Here is a 20,876-nt window from a genome sequence, read left to right on the forward strand (position 1 = left end):
TCACCCCTCACTGCCTGCGGTTACTTGTGCACATTATTGGACCAAACTGAAGGACTTAACTAAAGCCGGGCTGGTGAATGTTTCAACACCTGGCTCCTGGAGAGGGAGATGCCCCATCAATAATAATTGCCAGTTTCTAGGGCATAAATACTCCCATCATGGTCAATTTCAAGCTGCCAGTAGGATTTCAGCAGACTTGAAAACTTCCTGAAGATGTAGCTATGGTTCTAGCAGCAGCACTGCATTTAATCCTGCTACATTTCACCTTGCTCAGCACTATTCAGCTTGCTGTTGAAATCAGATTTGTTTTGTTTCCACAGGGTCTGTACCGGCTCTCCATGGACATCATCATGATGAACCGAGTGTGTAAAATGTTCCGTCAAGGCCTCAGGGGATTTCGGGAATATCAGATCATTGAGACTGCTCACAGAAAGCACCCTATCTTCTCCTTCTGGGATGTAAGCTTCTGGGCTTAGCAGGTTTATAAGAGGGTTTAAAGGGGTCCAACAAATAGCACCTCACTTCCCAGCCCAAGTTCTGAATCAACTGAGAGAGAAGACAAAGGGTGAAGCAGATGGGAAAACCAGCTGCCACTTGTATTCATGAGGAAACTTACATTGGGTGTCATCAAGCCAGATGGTTACCTAACACTAAACCCCAGAAGGAGACAGTGTTACTTACGACCCCAGTCAGGGGCAGTGTTGGACCAAGGCAGGTAGCAGGGTTTCCCGCCCTCTTCTCATAGCAGAGATGGGCAGAGCGGAACGTGGGCTTGAAGGGAGGGAGGTGGGGGTGATTGTGGTCCATTTCTTCTTCCAAATTCACCAGAGAGTTTTAAGTTACTCCCTCTCAATGTGAAAGGAGCAGGGCTAGTCATGTTCTGCTAGTACAACTCTCTCCATATGAGAAGCATCAGGAGTTGGGGAAGGAGCCATCTCCCTTCCAAGGGTGATCAAAATGGCCAGAAGAAACCTGGGAGTCCCAGCGGAGCCAGGATTTCCCACATACCTCCTAACTTCATCTCGTCTGCCTTCTTTCCTTCTGTCCTGTCCCTCCACCTGGACAAGAAGGAGACACTTGCAGGGCCACCCTGATGACCATGCTTTCTAGATTTTTTAGAAGGTCTCAATTTCAGATATTTTATCCCAGCAGTGGATCCTGAGGCCCTTTTTGGCTCATAAAAGATCACCTTTCTGTTAAGTTGTTCTGGGTCCGCAAAGATGTGTTCATTACTATCTGGGGCTCTAGAGTTTCTTCATCCAGTTCCTGGACAAACCCTACCCAGAGTCCTGTTTGCCAAAAGTGACTAGACCCAGCCCCGCCTAACCCCCTACATCTGATGATTCCCTCTGAAGTATTTCCCAGCATGGTTTCTAAAGGCTAGTAGCCAAGGAGAGGGTCACAGAGTGGGGGCTGATGGGGGACAGGGAAGTGTCTTAGATTGGTTTCTAAGGGGACAGCAGGTAATGTAACTGTGTCTGTGGCTGAGTTGAAGATGTAGCAGGAAGTAGGCACCTGTGGGTAGCTGGAGGAGAAGGATTTGCCCCATCTAAAGACATTCAAATTCACATGCTTTGAAGATGGTATGCTATGCTGCCAACAAGTCTGCAGCCAGATTCTGCCCTGAGATGAGAAGGGATAGAATAGGAGAATTGTAACCTCAGGAAGGACATTCTGGTACATTCTGGTGCAGGCTGTCACACGGTGGTGAAGGGAAGGGCCCTGGAGACCAGGAGTCTCCGGGTTACCAGAAGACTTGGGGTGATGCCCGGAGAACTGGAAGCTGAATACCAGATGACAGGCTTGTCATCAGGGGAGTGCGAGGCTAAACTTTAACAACATTGCCCTATCCAGATGGGCCAGCCTATGGGGGTCATACGGCTTCCGGGCAGGGAGCCTGGTGGGCTGGGGAGTAGCGTCAGGCAGAGAGCCATAGACTGGTTTTCAGTGAAATATATGAGTTCAGACCTCTCGGAATACCACATCTTTCTTTCATCAGCCTCCCTGAGAAGCACCAGATGGATGCACAAACTATAAATGGAGGGAGAAGACAGGGATCCAAGTGGGCTCTGAGGGAAGAGTGAGGTATGCTCAGAGAAATGAATGAGGGTCCTAGTGTGGCTCAGCTAGTAAAGAATCTGCTTGCAATGCAGGAGACCTGGATTCCATCTCTGGGTTGGGAAGATCCCCTGAAGAAGGGAAAGGCTACCCACTCGAGTATTCTGGCCTGGAGAATTCCATGGACTATAATCCATGGGGTCACAAAGAGTTGGACATGACTGAGCAACTTTCACTTTCCACTTTCCCTAGTGTAGCACAGGATGATGGTCAGGGCCTTATTTGTCCCTCTTTTCCCTTCTCCCCCCACCCCCCATCATAGCATTTTCCCTCTTTCTCTGCCCCTTTCTTTACTCTTTCCACATCCTCCCTGCATCTGTTAGGAAATAGGGTTGGATTAGTTTGTCCCTAAGGCCTCCTACACCTCTTCTTCCTGGCCATCCTTTGTACCAGGACCGTTTCATTGTATGATTCTCGGGCAACTTCCTTCACCCATTTCAAGTCCCCAGCGGGGCTGCTCTATACTACCTGCTTTGTTCTGATGATGAAATGGAATAAGGTAAGCTGTGCCTGGCTTGCTATAGGCACTTAGTGAATGTAGGCTTCATTTGTTCCTTCCTTTTTGTCCCTCTTTCTGTTCTTTTTTTTCCTCTTCCTCTGGGCACACTGTAGGGGCCTACAGTAAGTCCCCTACAAACCTTCAATTTTCGAACTTTCAGAGATGCACACGTTCATCCCATCAGTGTCAGATGGGAGTGAAATTGCAGCTGGCCCTCTGTCTTCTACTGCTGACGTCCTTCAGCTCCGCCGTCTCCCACCTCCACCTCCTCCTGCAGTCAGTAACTCTTCTTGCCTGTTCACTCGATGCCAGCCCCTGTGTGCCAGCTGTTGCACTGGACTACAGTGGTTTTCAAGATACTGTACTGTCAGATTAAAACTGTTTTCTGTATTTTTTTGTTTTTTTAATGTATTATTTGGGTGGAAAGTATTACATACCTATTATAGTCCAGTGCTGTGCAGCCGATGGTGTTGGGTTTCCAGGCTGAGTTTGTTGGACTTAGGAACAAACTGAACTTAAAAAGGCGCTCTCGGAATGGAACTCATTCATATGTAGGGGACTTTACCGTACTTCCCTCCCCTTCTCTTTTGCTTCTGTTTCCTCTTTTGGCTTCCCCTTCTCCCTCTTTGTCCTCCTTTCCCTCTCCTCACCCCTGCTCTCTCTCTCTCTCTCTGCCTCCATAACACCATATTGTCAGTTCTGGGCCCAAGTCTTGTGCAGAGCTGGGCTTTTGAGCAGAGGTGGACATTTCTCAAGGCTGCCTGCCTTGCATGGTGGTCTAGGTATGCAGGAGGGTCTCAGTGCAAAATTCTAAAAGCAGTCTGGCTGATTCTCCTTCCTCTCCTTTTTTTGTTTTTGTTTTTTCCAGAAGAAGAAAGAAGGCCGAATCACATTTGATACTATGGACTTTGTTGCAGAGTCGGTATGTATAGAAAGCTCTGACCTTCTGCTGGGAATTTTTTTTTTTTTCCTGCATCATAGCCTCAGAGAAACCCTGGGCTGGGTATCAGGACCTCTGGGTTCAGATCAGGTTCTGCTACCAACCCAGTGTGCCATCCAGAGCTAGCCACTTAGTTTCCTCACCTATGAAATAGTCGCTCTCAGTGGTACCTTTCAATTCTGGCATCCCAAGACTATGAGCCCACCCATGACCCTGAACCCGTTGTTGCTTTTTTTAATATTCACTATTTTAAAAATTTTACTTTATTATTGTTATTACTTTTTAATTTTATTTTTGGCTGTATGTGGACTTTCTCTGGTTGCAGTGCATGGGCTTCTCATTGCAGTGGCTTCTCTTGCTGCATACCACAGGCTCTGGGCACATAGGCTTTGTAGTTTCGGCCTGAAGGTTTTAGAGCATGGGCTTAGTAGTTGTGGTGCACAGGCTTAGTTGCTCCGTGGCATCTGGGATCTTCTCTGACCAGGGGTCAAACCCACCTTGTCTTCATTGGCAGGCGGATTCTTAACCACTGGACCACCAGGGAACTCCACATTGTTGCTTTATAGCTGAGCCGAACCAGCAGGGGAGATCTCCTGCGCTTGGACCAGTGGGAAAGAGTGGAAGGCAAAGCAGAGGATGTGAGAGTTGCAGACAGAGGGGAAATAATCAGTGAGGCGGGAGAAGCCCTGACCTGTATGGGAACTCCCCAAACTTTCTGAGAGATGCTGGGCACATCTGCCCTTGACCTGGGCTCGGGTGGCCACCTGAGGGGGGAATGCTTTCATGTGACTTTGTGGTTGTTGTTCAGTTGTTCCATCACTGAGTTGTGTCCGACTCTTTGTGACCCCATGGAGTACAGCATGCTTCCCTTTCCGTCATCATATCCCAGAGCTTTCTCAAACTCCTGTCCATTGAGTCGGTGATGCCATCCACCCATCTCCTCCTCTGTCGTCCCCTTCTCCCCTCCTGCCTTCCATCTTTCCCAGCATCATGTGACTTGGCCTGTGTGATTTGTTCTCTGAATTTCAAGCATTATTATGTTCTGAGCTTCTCGCCAACAAATCCTGGATATTAAATTAAAATTTGAAATTTAATGTCAACTTTAAAGGGGCTTCTCTATTTATAGGAAAGATCTGAAGTTCTCACCCCCATAGACCTGACTCAACCCTGGCCTGGAGCAGCCATTCTGGTTTTCCTCTCAGGAAGAGCAGGGGGTACAGAGCTTTCTAACAGGTACAGGACCACCTGGATCGCTCTGCTCCCCTCTCCTCCCTTGGAACCAAGGTGTGACTTCTATTGTCTGCCTCCACTGGGCATAATCTAATTTCTCATGTCCCATTATGTATGAAGCACAGTAACTCATCCAAATTCTGAGTTTCTTCAGATTTCAAGACCAGCCAGTATCTGACGCTGGACATGAAAGGTTACCCAAGTTTTGCCCTTCAGATGGGAGAAACTAGGGGTCTTTCTGAGGACCATGGAGCTCTAGAGATGTGGGCAATTCTGTGCATAGCAGCAGAGAGAAAGAGGAGGATGCAGAGGGAAAGTCCACCTTATAGGCAAGGCCTCTCTGGCTCTGTCTCCAACACAGAGATGGAGAATAAAGACCTGCTTTAAAAACCTGCCCTTTTGTTGTTGTTGATCAGTCGCTCAGTTGTATCTGACTCTTTGCCACCCCATGGACTGCAGCATGCCAGGATTCCCTGTCTGTCACCATCTCCCAGAGCTTGCTCAAGCTCGTGCCCATCGAGTCAGTGATGCCATCCAACCTGCCCTTTGAGTGACTGCTAATGGGTACCGGGTTTCTTTTTAGGGTGATTCAAAGGCTCTAAAATCCATTGTAGTGATATCTGTACCACTCTGAATACACTAAAAATTGATCTGTACACGTTCAATGGTGAATCGTATATAAATTATATATCAATCAAACTGATACACATATGTATACATATATAAGATGTCTCTCAGGATAACACTTGAAAACTAAACTTCAGTATAGTCCATATTAGGACTCTACTAACACTAAACATCTCAAAAAAATATTAAGAATTATCAAGGCTTAGAATCACAGACTCATTTATTATACCATTTGTGAGACACTGGAAACAACGGGCACATTTCTAAAACATAGTTTTGAGTGAAAAAAAGGCAAGTTGCATAAACAATGTCAGCAGTCTTAACATTTATGTAAATAAAAGCAAAATCATTCTATACATACTCTATTGGGCACATGTATAAGTTTGTACTAACATACATAGGGCTTTCCAGGTGGCTCAGTGGTAAAGAATCTGCCTGCCAATACAGGAGACATGGGTTCGATCCCTGATCTGGGAAGATCTCACATGCCTCGGAACTACTAAGCCCATGTGCCACAACTATTGAGTCTGTGCCCTGGAGCCTAGGAGCCACAACTACTGAAGCCCTGGAGCCCTAGAGCCCATGCTCCCTAACGATAGAAGCCACCTCATGAGAAGCCCGTGCACTGCACCTATAGAGTAGCCCCTGCTCACTGCAACTAGAGAAAACCCACTCCCAGCAGTGAAGACCCAGCAGAGTCAAAAATAAATATAATAAAAAATAACATATATAAATGATTAATTCTAGTGGTGGAGAGCAGGTCTGGATTAGGTATGACATGGTACGAGGGAATTTTAACTATCTATTGTTCTGGTTTTTAATGGGAAATAGTCATTATATTGTGTTAGTTTCAAAAGTTTTATTTATACATAGGAAAAAGGCAGGAAGCAAGAATGCCAGGTGGCACAGTGGTAAAGAATCCACTTGCCAATTCAGGAGATGCAAGAGATGCAAGTTTTTTCCCTGGCTCAGGAAGATCCCCTGGAGAAGGAAATGGCAACCATTCCAGTATTCTTGCCTGGAAAATTCCATGGACATAGGAGCCTGGTGGGCTACAATCCATGGAGTCGTAAAGAGTTGGACACAACTGAGCACGTACATATACACACACACACACACGCAGAAATGCCACATGTTAATGGCTAATTCTGTGTGATGAGATTATGGATGGCCCCTCTTATTTTCCTTTATCCTTCCTGTATTTTAGAGTAGGAGTCCCCAACCCCAGAGTTGTGGACCGCTATCGTCCGTGGCCTGTTAGGAATTGGGCCACACAACAGGAGGTGAGTGGTGGGCAAGCAAGTGATGCTTCAACTGCCACTCCCCTTCAGTCCTCATCGCTTGAACCATCCCCCTGACCTGGTCTGTGAAAAAAATGTCTTCCACGAAACCAGTCCCTGATGCCTAAAAGGTTAGGGACTGCTGTGCTAGAGGACCACAACGAAGGCCGAAAGTGGGTGAGACTGACAGTGCTGAGAAATGGTCTTTGAGAAACGGTCAGGGCTGTGTTTGAGTGATACTTCCTTTTCTTCATTCCAGATATTTTTTTGAGCTCCTTGGGTAGGCCTCGGTCTGTGTCTATGGTGGGGAGTACAGTCAGCTCCCTGTATCTTTGTAGCAGGTTCCACATCCTCAGATCCAACCCACCATAGGCAGAAAATATTCAGAAAAGGAAAATTCCAGAAAGTTCCAAAAAGTAAAATTGGAAATACACAGTTGCAGGCAGTAACTATTTATTGTATTTACAACATTTACATAGTGTTTACATTGTGTTAGGTATTTTAAGTAATCTTGAAATGATTTAAAGTATATGGGAGGAAATACAAATACTACACCATATCAAGGGAGGGACTTGAGCAACAGCAGATTTTAGCATTGACAGGGGTTCTGGAACCAATCCACTCCTCCTCACCTGACCTGAGTGGATATGAGGAGCAAGGATGACTGTAACATTCGCACCTGCCCTTAAGGAGCTAATAGGAGTTAAGGTGATGGAACTTACTCAGAAAGTTAAATAACAATCTGTAGGAATCAACAGAAGGGTGTCTCAAGGGTTGAGGGTGGTAACAAGGATTTCCTGGAGGAATTAGGGCCCCAAGTGAGCCTGGTTCATAGAAGCCAGAGGCATCTCTGTTTTGCCATAAATAGACCCTATAATAGTAGTCCTAATGGGTTATTGATAGTAAGAAGGAATGGATTCGGACCCTAAAAGAGACTGTGACACTTCCATAACCCTTGCTCTGCATCAGGCACATTGTAAGCCCTTGACAACATTAACTCTGGTTTGTCCATATAGTTTCTGTTATCAGACAGGGAAACTGGGTCTCTGGGAGAAGAGACTTGTGCTAGGACACACAGCTGGCTGGGAAGTAGCAGGACCAAGTTCAAACCCAACATCTGGTACCCAAGCCTGTGCGCTTTTAACCACTGTGCTACACTGCCTTTCTGAGTGAATGTGCATGGCTTCCGATCTCCTGGTGTGATGACCAGAATTCTCATCGTGACCTACTTTCTTTTGCTTCAAGACAGTTACTGTTATGCAAGATGCTGGCATTCATCTGTACTTCTGTAAATATTTATTTCACCAAGTGTCCACTACAGGTGAGACATTCTAAGAGTGGTAAACAAGGTAGACGAGACCACTGTTGTGTTTATTTTTTTGGCCACGAGGCAAGTGGAATCTTAGCTCTCTGACCAGGGATTGAATCCATACCCACTTCATTGGATGGTGAAATGTTAACCAGTGGACCACCATGAAGTCCTTATTGTGTTTATATTGGGGCTTATATTCTAGAGCACCTTTGTTCAAACTCTCAGTGACAACAGAAATGTTTAGTAGCCTGCATTATCCAGTACAGTAGCCAACAGACTCATGTAGCCATTGAGCACTTGTCACTAGTGGGACTGAGGGACTAATTTTTTTATTCTAATTTTATTTATTCATTTATTGGCTACACTGGGTCTTCGTTGCTGTGCCTGGGCTTTCTCTAGTTGTGTCAGGTGGGGACTACTCTCTAGTTGTGATGCGTGGGCTTCTCACTGCAGTGGCTTCTCTTATTGCAGAGCACGGACTCTAGGGCATGGGCTCAGTAGTTGTGGTCCACAGGCATGTGGAATCTTCCTGGACCAGGAATCGAACCTGGGTCCCCTGCATTGGAAGGTGGATTCTTAACCATTGGACCACCAGGGAATTCCGGGACTAATTTTTAAATTTAATTTAGTTTAAATAGCCACACGTGGCTGTTGGCTACCATATTGGACAGTGGAGTTCAAGATATGTGTGTGTGTGTGTGTGTGTGTGTGTGTGTGTGTGTGTTAAGGGTGGGAAAATGATATAATATACACCTTAACAAAAAAGGGGGCTTCCTGGGTGACTCAAACAGTAAAGAATCTGACTGCAATGCAGGAGACCCAGGTTTGATCCCTGAGTTGGGAAGTTCCCCTGGAGAAAGGCATGGAAACCCACTCCAGTATTCTTGCCTGGAGAATTCCATGAACAGAGGAGCCTGGCAGGCTCCATTCCATGGGGTTGGAAAAAAAAGTGGGGGACTTCCTCGTGGCTCAGCTGGTAAAGAATCCACCTGCAATGCAGGAGACCAGGGTTTGATCCCCTGGTTGGGGAGATCCCCTGGAGAAGGGAAAGGCTACCCACCCCAGTATTCTGGCCTGGAGAATTCCATGGACTGGATAGTCATGGGGTTGCAAAGAGTCGGACATGACTGAGTGACTTTCACTTTCTTTTCCTTTAACAAAAAAGAGTAAGATCATTTCAGAAAGTATTAAATGCTTTGAAGAAAATAATTCTGAGCTTACAGAGTGCTGGTAGGGGCCCTGCTGCTTTAGCTCGGATGATCCAGAAGGGAGTCTCTGAGGATGTGGCACCGTATGAGCTGAGAGCAGAGTAGAGGAGGAAGTGGCAGCCATGTTCTTGTGAAAATCCAGGGGAGAGACATTCCAGGCAGAGGAAACAGCCCAAGCAAAGACTGAAGGCAGGAGTGAGCTTGGCACAGGTAAAAGATGGGTGGAGACTAGAGAATGAAGGAGAGGGGCAGGAGGTACAGGTGGAGGGCAGTAGGCAGGTAGGGAGTCAGACCCTACCAGGGCCCCAGGCTGTGGTAGGCGTTCAGATTTTCTCCTGGGACTTCCCTGGTGGTCCTGTGGCTAAGACTCCTTGCTCCCGATGCACAGGGCCCGGGTTCGATTCCTAGTTTGGAAACTAGATTCCACGTGCTGCAACTAATAGATCCCACACATCACAACTAAGATCGAGTGCAGCCAAATACATACAAATAAATATCACAGCGCTGTTTCCCTGGCAGGTGGGAGTGGTGAGCGAATGCCTGGATCTGCCCTCATCTTGGTCTGTGAGTCCTGGCTCAGGAGGGTTAGCTGAGAATCTCTGGAGATTCTCTTTGTTCCTTAGGCTCCTGAGGCTTGCTGAAGTACAGGCTGAGGCAAGGGATGTCTCCCTTGACTGAAGTGTACAATGTGTCGAATGGGCCCAGGGAGCCCCATTACTGACTGGTGGGGTCAGTGAACGGCAGCGGTTCTTGGTCAGTAGTGGGGGACACAGGCCTTGGCATATAGCGGTTCTCAGTCACAGTCCTGCCTGAGTGTCTGCATTTGTCAAATGGGGGTACTAATCGCGTCACGCTTCTTTGGGCAAAGACGCAGCGAGATGGTGAGTGCAAGATGCCTGTCCCGATGCCCAGCACTCAGGGCACACGTATCACGTGTCAGCCACTGTTGTGTGGGAGTGGGAAAGGGTGGGGGCAGGAGTGTGGGGAGTTTCCTGCCAGCTTCTGGGGGCAACTGCTGGGTCCTCTGCGCCACTTTGGCTCTCTCTCCCCCCAGGGTCACTTCCCTCCAAGGGCCATTCAGATCGCGCAGAAGAAGCCCTCTTGGAGGGCAGAGCACGAGATCCAGTCGCTCTGCAACCTCTTGCAGGTTCTGGACAGTTACCGGAACTACTCGGAGCCCCTGCAGCTGCTCCTGGCCAAGGTCATGCGCTTTGAAAGGTCAGTGAGGGGCTTGCCCTTTGGCCCCTGGGCTGGGGCTGGGCCAGGCAAGAAGGGCCGGGCTGTGAAGGCCATGTTGGGTCCACCAGCCCCTCTGTGAGGTGTCGGCTGTGAGAAACCATCTGTCATTTCACCTTCATGCTCACTGTTATGACTACAGCACACTGTATCTCAGCCATTTATTGAGAATCTGCTCAGAATTAAGGAGCCTCTGAGTCTGAAGAGGATCTGGTTGGAACCTCAGAAAGGATATGGTCCAACTCTCTCTGTCTTCAGATGAGAAAACTAAAGCTCGGGTGGGGGGAATTTGTTTTTTTTGATCAGTTGCTTAGTTGTGTCTGACTCTTTGCGACCCCATGGACTACAGCATGCCAGACTTCCCTGTCCTTCACTATCTCCCAGCGTTTGCTTAAACTTATGTCCATTGAGTCAGTGATGCTGTCCAACCATCTCATCCTCTGTCGCCCCCTTCTCCTCCTGCCCTCAATCTCTCCCAGCACCAGGGCCTCTTCCATTGAGTCGACTCTTCGCATCAGGTGGCCAAAGTATTGGAGCTTCAGCATCAGTCCTTCCAATGAATATTCAGGGTTGATTTCCTTTAGGATTGACCTATTTGATCTCCTCGTTGTCCAAGGAATTCTCAAGAGTCTTCTCCAGCACCACAGTTTGAAAACATCAGTTCGCTCGTGGTCAGCCTTCTTTATGGTCCAACTCTCACACCCGACTACTGGGAAAACCATAGGTTTGACTAGATGGACCTTTGTATGCAAAGTGGGGGGAATGACTCATCTGATTTCACCCCCTAAATAAGTAGCAGAGCTGAGACTAAAATTCAGGTCCTAAAAGCCAGAAGGGATCACAAATGAGGTACTTCATCCAGGTAGGAGCAACTAGGGCAAGGGTCTGTGAACTTGGATGAGAAAAAATAATTTATCTGTTTTTCATTATCCTCTCAAATTTATTATTTCCTTCAGTCATGAATGTAGGTAACAAACCACTATATAATTTTTTTTTACCAAAAGAACTTAGAGATATTATCACATATTTAAGTTGGTGCAGATTTCTCAAAAGTCAATTTACATTTATCACATCTTTGAAAAGATGGTAGTTATTAGGTCTGTTGCTAGCTTTTGTTTTGCAGTGCCTTATTGCTGTATCACAAGCTTAGGTTTTTGTTAAGTGTAATTTGGCTATATTTTCCTTTATACATTTAAAACATTGTTTTGTGAAGCTTTCACCAGATTGTCAGTTGGTCCATGACACAAAGAAAGGACCGAGTAAATCCGTTGTAGTAGAGAAGCCTAAGAGGTGCTTGTGGTATTTCCACATTATTTCCAGGAAATTTCAGTGGCCTCAGGGGGGCAGCCTAGTAGAATATTTGAGGTAAGACCTGTCTTGAAAATCTAAATGTAAACTCACTATAGGTTTGTGTTCTCTCTTCCTTCTTAGAGGTCACAGTCTAAGGCATAACCACCACTAACTAAATGGACCCTTCATTACCAATGCAGGGTCCATCTCACAGATAATAAAAGCTAGGGAAGGGAGGTAACCTTCCAGCTGACGTGGCCAAGGGAATTTCACAGAGGTGGCGTTTGAGCAGGTAGATTTGACAGGTGGAGTTGTAGACAGGACATTGCAGGCAGGGGGAACCATCTTCTTTGTTCCAGTCGAGGGGAGAGGAGAGGGTATCACTGCTGTCTAAACTGTAAGATTCTATAACAGGCAGAACGGTGTCACAGAAAGAAAAAGAATCACAGGCCTAGAAGCTCTGGAATTTAATGTGCTATCTGCCCTGGTGTGACCTCAGGCAAGCCACTTAACCTTTCTGAGCCTACAATTCCCATGGGGGAAATGAAGACAATAATATGAAATCTCCAGTTTTTTGGTGAACATCAGGAGGTCATGATTATTAAAGCTCTCTGCTGGTTGTTTGTTATTTCTGGGACTGGGGGTTAGCAGATCAAATAGGATTCTTTCCCTAGAAAGTGACAGAAAATCCAGCCTAGGGGAATGTGTTGATGGCTCGTATATCTGAAAAATCCTGGGATAGTCCTCCAGCTTCAGGTTCAGCTGGATCCAGGGGCTTAGTGTCACCAGTGACCCACAGTCTGTCTGTCTCTCTTCATCTCTTGGCACTTCCTTTGCATAAGCAGCTTATGCAAATACGAATGCAAAGGAGGGTCTCTGGCTGCAACTCCCCCTCCATGGTAGCCAGCCCGCTACGACAGCCACAGCTGCAAGCTTCCATCTGTCCAAGTTCAGTCCATTGGGAAAAGGAGTTACCTCTTCCCACTTAAGTCAGAGCCTTGGGATTAGTTTTTTCTGAACCAGATTGACCTCACTTGAATCACCTGTTGGTCAGTGATGTTCTGATTGCCTGAGAGTCAAGAAAAGACTTCCCTGGTGGTCGAGTGGTTAGGAATCTGCCTGCTAATGCAGTGGACAGTCTCTGTTCTGTGTGGGATTCCTGGTCCAGGAAGATCCCACATGCCGTGGAACAGTTAAGCCTGTACGCCACAACAACTGAGCCAGTGCTCTAGAGAAGCACACAGTAATGAGAATGCTCCACAAAAAGAGAAGCCACTGCAAGAAGTCCAGGCATGGAAACAAAGACCTACCACAGCCAAAAATAAATTAAACAGACAAAACCAAAAATCAGCTGGTGGGAAAAGGTGAGCAGATGCTTGACAGTAGAAAACAAAACAAAAAAAACCACCCAAAAACCAGATATCTACTATAAGAGATATCTTTCTTCACCCCCCAAATGTTGGATGAGCTGGATGATCTCTGAGGGTCTACCCTGGAATAAAGGCTGGCCTGTGTTTTTTTATCCCCAAAGTCTTCTTTCCTGGCTGAATATGCCTGCCTTCTCCAATCTAGTCACTGCTATCTGGGCCGTCTCCTCTTTCCTCTGTTGATAAAGCCTCTGGTTTGTACATTGTCCTCTCTGCTGGAGCTTACTGTTATTTCTCTGAATGTGCAGGCTTCCAGCTATCTCTCTGCCTTTGGACATGGTGGTTCCTCTGCCTAGGACTCTCTTCCATCTCTCTGTCGCCCTGGATGACTCCACTCACTATCCTAGAGCCCTCTCTGGTCTTCCTAAACTGGGTTAAGTGCCCTTTCTCTGTGCTTCTGAATTAGCCTCTCCTAAAGGGATTTTTTTTTTTTTTTTTTTGGCCATGCCTTACAGCTTGCAGGATCTTGGTTCTCTGACCATAGACTGAACCCAGGCAGTGAAAATGTGAAGTCCTAACCACTGAACCACCAGGGAATTCTCATTTTAAAGCATTTAAAAATCTTATTTACTTCCTGTACTTAACTGTAATTTTGAGAACAAGGTTTTTGTCCTTTATCACTATGCCTGGTAGACACCACTGGTATTTGTCTAACTTATTGAATGGATGAATAAATATTTAAAGAGGTGTGGTTTGAACTTGCATGTGAAATACAGAAACTGTCCTCCTCTGAGCTTAAGAACTCTTAGTTTGCTTTGAACCTGGCTACCTCTGCTCTAAAAGTTCTCATTGGGTACTGAGCTATTCAGTTTAGTTCAGTTGCTCAGTTATGTCCAACTCTTTGCAATCCCATGAACCACAGCACGCCAGGCCTCCCTGTCCATCACCAACTCTCGGAGTCCACCCAAACCTATGTCCATTGAGTCAGTGATGCCATCCAACCATCTCATCCTCTTTTGTCCCCTTCTCCTCCTGCCCTCAATCTTTCCCAGCATCAGGGTCTTTTCAAATGAGTCAGTTCTTCGCATCAGGTGGCCAAAGTATTGGAGTTTCAGCTTCAACATCCATCCTTTCAATGAACACCCAGGACTGATCTCCTTTAGGATGGACTGGTTGGATCTCCTTGCAGTCCAAGGGACTCTCAAGAGTCTTCTCCACAATTCAAAAGCATCAATTCTTCGGTGCTCAGCTTTCTTTATAGTCCAACTCTCACATCCATACATGACCACTGGAAAAACCATAGCCTTGACTAGACGGACCTTTGTTGGCAAAGTAATATCTCTGCTTTTTAATATGCTGTCTAGTTTGGTCATAACTTTCCTTCCGAGGAGTAAGCATCTTTTAATTTCATGGCTGCAATCACCATCTGCAGTGATTTTGGAACCCAGAAAAATAAAGTCAGCCACTGTTTCCACCATTTATCCATCTCTTTCTATATATGCTCATCTCCATTTTACAGACAGGAGAAACTGAGGCTCAGAGAGGGCATATGACTCACCTACTATCATACAGTTAAGGGCAGAACCAGGATTTGGATCCTAGTTTGACTCTAAAGCCAGTGCTCTTAATCATTTAGGTACTCATCCATTGCTTCCAGCAGTTGTTCATTCATTCATTCAACGACCATTCATTGGGCATTTACTTAGATGCCTAAGCAGACTGACAAAGGCTGTATTCTCCTGAAGCTTCCATCTAATGGAGGTGGGAACTGGACACGTGTTAGTGAAGAGGTCAAGCTTGACGGAGCTGGGGCTGGGCAGTTCTGAGGTCCCTCTAGCCCCATCTGTGCGTTCAGGCGTGTGTGCATGCACAGTCGCTTCAGTCGTGTCCAACTCTTTGCGACCCTCTGGACTGTAGCCCGCCAGGCTCCTCTGTCCTTGGAATTCTCCAGGCAAGAATACTGGAGTGGGTTGCCATGTCCTCTTCCAGGGGTTCTTCCTAACCCAGGGATCAAACCCGAGTCTCTTAGGTCTCCTGCATTGGCAGGTGGGTTCTTTATCATTAGTGCCACCTGGGAAGCCCGTCTGTGTTTTCACACTCCGGAACAAAGAGCAGACCATCTAGATCTCCTCCTGGCAGGGACCAGACTGTGTGTTGCTACCAGACCAACCGGCCATTGTCTTTCCCCAGGTTTGGTCGCAGGCGTGTGATCGTCAAGAAGGGCCAGAGGGGCAACAGCTTTTATTTTATCTACCTGGGCACCGTGGCCGTGACGGAGGACGAGGATGGCAGCAGTGCCTTCCTGGATCCCCACCCGACGTTGCTGCAAAAGGGCAGCTGTTTCGGGGTGAGCACGGGGGAAGGGTCTGCCCTCCTGGGGTGGCGTTGGCGGTGACAGGACTCCTGCTGGAACCTCCAGGCCAGGCCCGGTCCTGCCTCTCTGCCTGCCCTGTTGTGGGTCACCACGCCCTCACTTGTCAAATGCCGATTGAGTTGGGCCTGGTAATGTCCAAGTCTGACCACTTCATCTGTGATGTTTTAAGGAGTGTATTCCCTCTGTAACCCCCAGAGATGCAGTGAACCCTCAGCAAGGCCTCTCCAGCTTCCTTTCCCTGCCTTGGTCGAGCCTGGTTGCCTCTTTTTCCACCGGCAGCATATGGTGGTGGGCAGTGGGGGCGGGGGGGCAGTGTTGATCCACAGCTGCAGGGAGTGAGCGGGGGCACAGGATGGGGCCAGGGAACCCGCATTCTGGGGAGGAGAGATTTCTGGGGGGAGATGGAAGCGGGGAAGAGGTGGTCAAGGCTGCGGACAGAAACTCGGGGTGCCTCTCATTTGCCTGTGCTCCTGTCCATTCAACAGGAGATGGGCTCTCTCACCTCTTCAGTGAGGAGGGCCACCGTGGTCTGTATGGAAGAAACGGAGTTCTTGGTTGTCGACCGAGAGGATTTCCTGGAGAATAAGCTGGACCAAGAAATTAAAAAGGATGCTCAGCTTCGGTTTGAATTTTTTAGGTAACTCCACCAGCCAACATCTTCCTCTTGTGTTTATTAGGTACCTTTGTCCTCGGCCCAGTGGGGAGTACTGGGTGCCATCTCTCTGCCTAAAATGCTCTTTGGGACCCACCTCCCACCTAACTTCAACTTTTCTGTCTAGCAAACTCCTACTGTACCTTCAGGTCGCAACTCAAATATCCCTTTCTTAATGGGATGGTAGCATGCTTTGCACACTTGTTGGGCAGATGGGGTGCTCAGCCCTTTGTCCCACCCACTTTATCTAATGTGAACATTCAATCCCACAGTGTTGTTTCTGTTCTCCCCAGTTTATAGTGAAGGAAGCGAAGCTCAGGATGGTGATGTGTCCAGAATGTCTGACTTAGAAGTCCCCAGGCTTCACCGCCCTGCCTCCCTCACCAAGGCCACCTCCCTGCACCCCAGAATAGAGTGGGTGCCCCTCAGAGCTTCTGTCACACTCTGTGTTTCCTTAAAGCCCCATCCAAGATGTAATTCTTGCGCCATCAGACAGTAAGCAAGCAGCTCGGTGGTAAGGACAGACCTGCCTTTCTCACCATCCTCTTCTCTCTGTTGTCACAGTGCCAGGCACAGACAGGTACTCATCCAATTATCTTTAGTCCTTGCCTTGAGGAAAAGAGTGAAAATCAATTGCAGCATCCACGCTGGCACCAAGAATACAGGTTGTAGGGATGCACGGGCAGAGAGAAGTGTGATGAGCAGAGGGCTCTGGCCTCTGTGGGCTGGAGCTGAGAGCCACCCCCACGAAGGGGCCGCAGCCCTTCAAGGGCGGAGTCAGTCCTGAAGGGACGGGTAGTTCATATTTTCATACAGTGGAAGAAAAATAGGGCCATGTTCTAATCGCAGCTCTTAGGTTTATTTGCCACAGGACCCTCGATAGGTCACTTCACTTCCCTGGGCTTTCGTCTCCTTCCTTGGAAAGTGGGGATCAGGATTCCTCTCTCTGAGGTCATTGTAAGAATCCAGTGCCATGTTCATGGGAAATGTGTGGCCCAGTCTTGGCCCAGGAGGAGCTCCTTCTCTGGTGGCCCCACTTTCCTCCTTGTCTCCAGACCCTTCTTCTCCTTGGACACGGTGCCGGCCCTGTTCCCCTTTGATGCCCTGATGGAGCTCATTGCCCCCACCCCCAACTTGAGGCCTGAAGTCAGCCAAGTTCTGAGCTCATAATCTGGAGCTGAGAAAAGATCCATGATGCTTATTAGCAGCCTGGTGGGGCCACCTATGAGGGAAGGCAAACCTGTGATTGTTGGTATACTAGGTTTGAGGTCAGAGAAGGGGTGGTCATTGCGGGGTGGGTGTTCCACCATAGGGCACCAACAGGCCCAAAGAAGAGGGTCCTGACCTCCCCCATCCCCTGGGCCAGGGCTGAGGAGCAGAAGTCAGTAGACTGGAGGAGGGAGACGGTTTGGAATGAGCTGCCCAAACCAGAGGTAGGGCCTGGACTGCTGGGCTGGGGGCTAGGACAGCTGAAGTGAGGAACTCTTGGGTGTTCCTTAGAATGGGAGCAGTTTAGTGGTAGCCAGCTTAGTGGGGGATTCAACTGGGAGAAACTTCTGGAGGGAGGATTGAAAGTGAGAGAAGCAAAGCCCCAATACCTCAGGTGCATCTGAGACGCAGTGAGGGGAGCAGCTGGAGGGCAGGGCCTTGAGAAGAAGAGGGCAGGGGAGCAAAGGACAAGTGACAGGAGACCAACTGCAGGTGAGGCTAGCGAGCAGGACAGGTACGAAATCATCCACCTCAGGCCTTTGCCAGAGCGGGAGCACATACTCCCTTTCCGGGAATCACTAGGCCTCTGCCATGATGGACAGTGAGGAAGTCTCACAGGCTTTTCCCCTCAGGAAGGTGGACCTGTTTCACTCCTGGTCTGATGAGATGCTCTGGAAGCTCGTAGTCCTGGGGAAGGTAGAGAAGTTCTCCTACGGGCAGCTGATCTCAAAGGACTTTATAGAATCGTCCTCCATCATGTTTGTCTGCGAGGTGAGAGGTCTGGGGTGGGGGTGGTGAAGCTACGGAGAGCATGGCTAATCTGACGTCCCGTGGCCAGGTGACCGGGTGGAGCCTTGGTTTGCAACACGTCCTTTTCTTTTTTTTTTAAGTTTTATTTTTTTACCTGGACAATTTTTTAAGTCTTTATTGAGTTTGTTACAGTATGGTTTCTTTTCTTTTCTAATGTTTGGCCATGAGACATGTGGGATCTTTGTTCCCTGAGCAGGGATTGAGCCCCACCCCTCATTGGAAGGGAGGTCCTAACCACTGGACCACCAGGAAAGTCCCAACACATCCTTTTCTGAGCACCCACATCCTAGTTGCTTGGAAAATTCCTCGGACAGAGGATCCTGACGGTCTTCAGTCCATTGGGTCGCTGAGTGACTAAGCACGTATACAGGTCTGAGTTTAAAAAAGCAAAGGACACACCCTTTGGCCTCCCGCCCTCAGAGGGTTTCTGTGCTCGTAAAGATACAGAGCTGTTCCATTAGAAAGAAGGCAAGTGTCGGGGGAGGGTTCTCTTTCCTTGAGCTCATATATGTGTTTATTTACAGATACATATTTAAATTACGCATTTGGCAATTGAATTTTAAGGATTCCAGATCACTTTTAAAAATCATAATCTTAAAACTGTAAAAGTGATAATGACCATATTATAAAACTTCTCAGGAAGAGGGAAAATGAGCTCATCACCTCAGAATAGATTTTCAAAAGTGATATTTCTTAGAATCACCATTTTTTTGACTCTCAGAGCAAATTGCTTTCCAGAAGGAGGGCTCCACTTTCTCTGGCTCCCAGCAACATACAGCTTTGCCAGTGCCAACAACCTCTGCCAGTCACTCTTTCAAAGGTTTTTTTAATCTAATAGGTGACAATTACTACCTCTTTGAGGATTTAACTTATATTCTTTTAGATTATTAGTGAGATTAATCCTGTTTACTCTATAAATTTTGTCCTTTGCAATAATTTAATAGGTACGGTTATTACCTCTTTGAGAATTTAACTTACATAGTTTTTCTGATTACTAGTGAGATTAATCCTATTTGTTTACTATCTAAATTTTGTATTTTGCAAATTGCTTTATGTCCTTTGCCAACTTCTCTGTTGGTTGATAATGAAAAGAAAATTTAAAATTTATTGTGTGTTTACTGTGTAACCGGAGGATTTTGCTATTGTCATCATTCCCGTTTTATAGATACAAAAGGGATGGTGTTAAGTGGCTTATTCAAGTTCACACAGTTGATCAGGGGCAGAGGCAGGGTTGAACCCAGGTCTGTCTGACCTCAAGGCTCCTTTTCCCAGAAGCTGGGGCTTGGGATTGACTTGAGTCCACCTTTCTGTCAACTGTTGACTCTGCTCAAACCCCTAAGTTGCTCATTATCACCACCAACATCCTCATCATCAAAACCACCATTTTGGGGGGGGAGGGGCTCTTCACTCCTGTGCTAGGAGTTCTACTAGCATCATTAATCTTGTTTTGGTTTACCTTCGAATAGGTAGTACTTCACATGGTTCAAAATTAAAAATACTCACAAGAGTGATATCTCCCTTTCCCCTCTCTCCCCCAGACTCTCCCTCCTCACAGATCACCCCAGGCACCAGTTTCTTATGTCTCTGTTCTGCACACATTGTCTGTGTACACAGGCAAATGCATGTGTATGTTTTTTCCTTTTTTTTCATAAGTCACATCACCCTACACAGACTCTTCTGCCCTTTGCTGTTTCATTTATAAGTATTTCTGTAGGTTGTTCCATATCAGTACCTAAAGAACTTACTCATTCTCTCTTAACATTGTATAGTATTTTACTGTATGGTTGTATTTTAATTTAACCAGTTCCCTAATTGATGGATATTTAGGTTATCTCAACACCTGCTGCTTCAAACAGTGTTTTGATGAATAGCTGTGTATCAAGTACCATTCCACTATAAATCTTCACCAGAGCTCTACCAGGAAGGTATTATTATTCCAAGTTTACAGTTGAGGAAGCTGAAGCTAAGATGCCTTAGGAAAGGCCACCCAGCTAGTAAGTGGCAGAGCCAGAACTCTGCCCCTGGACTTTTAGTATCTCCCATATACCTATGGTTTACACGTTAAACCAACACAAACATTTGGCAAGTTTTTGCCAAGGTCATGACACATTCGTTCAGGCCCTGGAGGAATACAAAGATGGAAAAGGCTGGTTTTCTCTCTTTATATGTATTCTCTACTAGATTATGTGTGTAGACAAACAAAGTTGTCAGTGCCAATTACCAAGCAATTAGTGCAAACTCTGTGAATTATAAGAATTCAGGATAGGAAATTCTTTAAAGGCTGAAGGCTCTCAGGAGGGCTTCCTGGAGAAGGTGAGGTAGGGGATGAGCCTTAAAATATAGGGCCCTTAGACAAAAGCAGGGGTCAAGATTGGTTGTGTGCTGGAGCTGTCTCCTCCTGGCCTCTGAGAGCTGATTGTTAAGTTCTCAGGAATTTATTTAATTACAATTAAATATATTGAAAACAAGGCTATTAATACTGAAAAACGTATCATTCCTGAGCATTATTGTATTTTACTGTTATCTATGCACTTGAGGTTACTTTTGCCTGTCATATCCATATGGTGGAACTCTAAACCATTGTGCATATCTCTTCTCAATTCCGTGTTCAGTTACTTCCCACTGGTAGCTGGAAATCAGTCATAGTGGAAGTATGAATGCAGTGGAAATAGGCAGACACTCTTAAGTCAGGTCTTGATTTATGACTTTGCTGACTGTCTTAAG

The 20,876-nt window shown here is 46.8% G+C and overlaps 1 protein-coding gene across 1 annotated transcript in view; it reads left to right on the top strand.

The window, feature by feature from the left end:
- The window catches only part of CNBD2 (cyclic nucleotide binding domain containing 2), a 48,798-nt gene that overhangs the window by 3,532 nt on the left and 24,390 nt on the right, over positions 1 to 20,876 (top strand). The window contains exons 3-8 of the mRNA XM_065919183.1: positions 321 to 458; positions 3,486 to 3,539; positions 10,269 to 10,432; positions 15,298 to 15,454; positions 15,967 to 16,118; positions 17,975 to 18,113. Coding sequence (XP_065775255.1) covers positions 321 to 458; positions 3,486 to 3,539; positions 10,269 to 10,432; positions 15,298 to 15,454; positions 15,967 to 16,118; positions 17,975 to 18,113 — 804 coding nt within the window. The remainder of the gene's footprint in view (positions 1 to 320; positions 459 to 3,485; positions 3,540 to 10,268; positions 10,433 to 15,297; positions 15,455 to 15,966; positions 16,119 to 17,974; positions 18,114 to 20,876) is intronic.

The sequence above is a fragment of the Muntiacus reevesi genome, chromosome 2 (assembly GCF_963930625.1).
Source record: "Muntiacus reevesi chromosome 2, mMunRee1.1, whole genome shotgun sequence".
In the NCBI taxonomy this organism is placed as follows: Eukaryota; Metazoa; Chordata; class Mammalia; order Artiodactyla; family Cervidae; genus Muntiacus; species Muntiacus reevesi.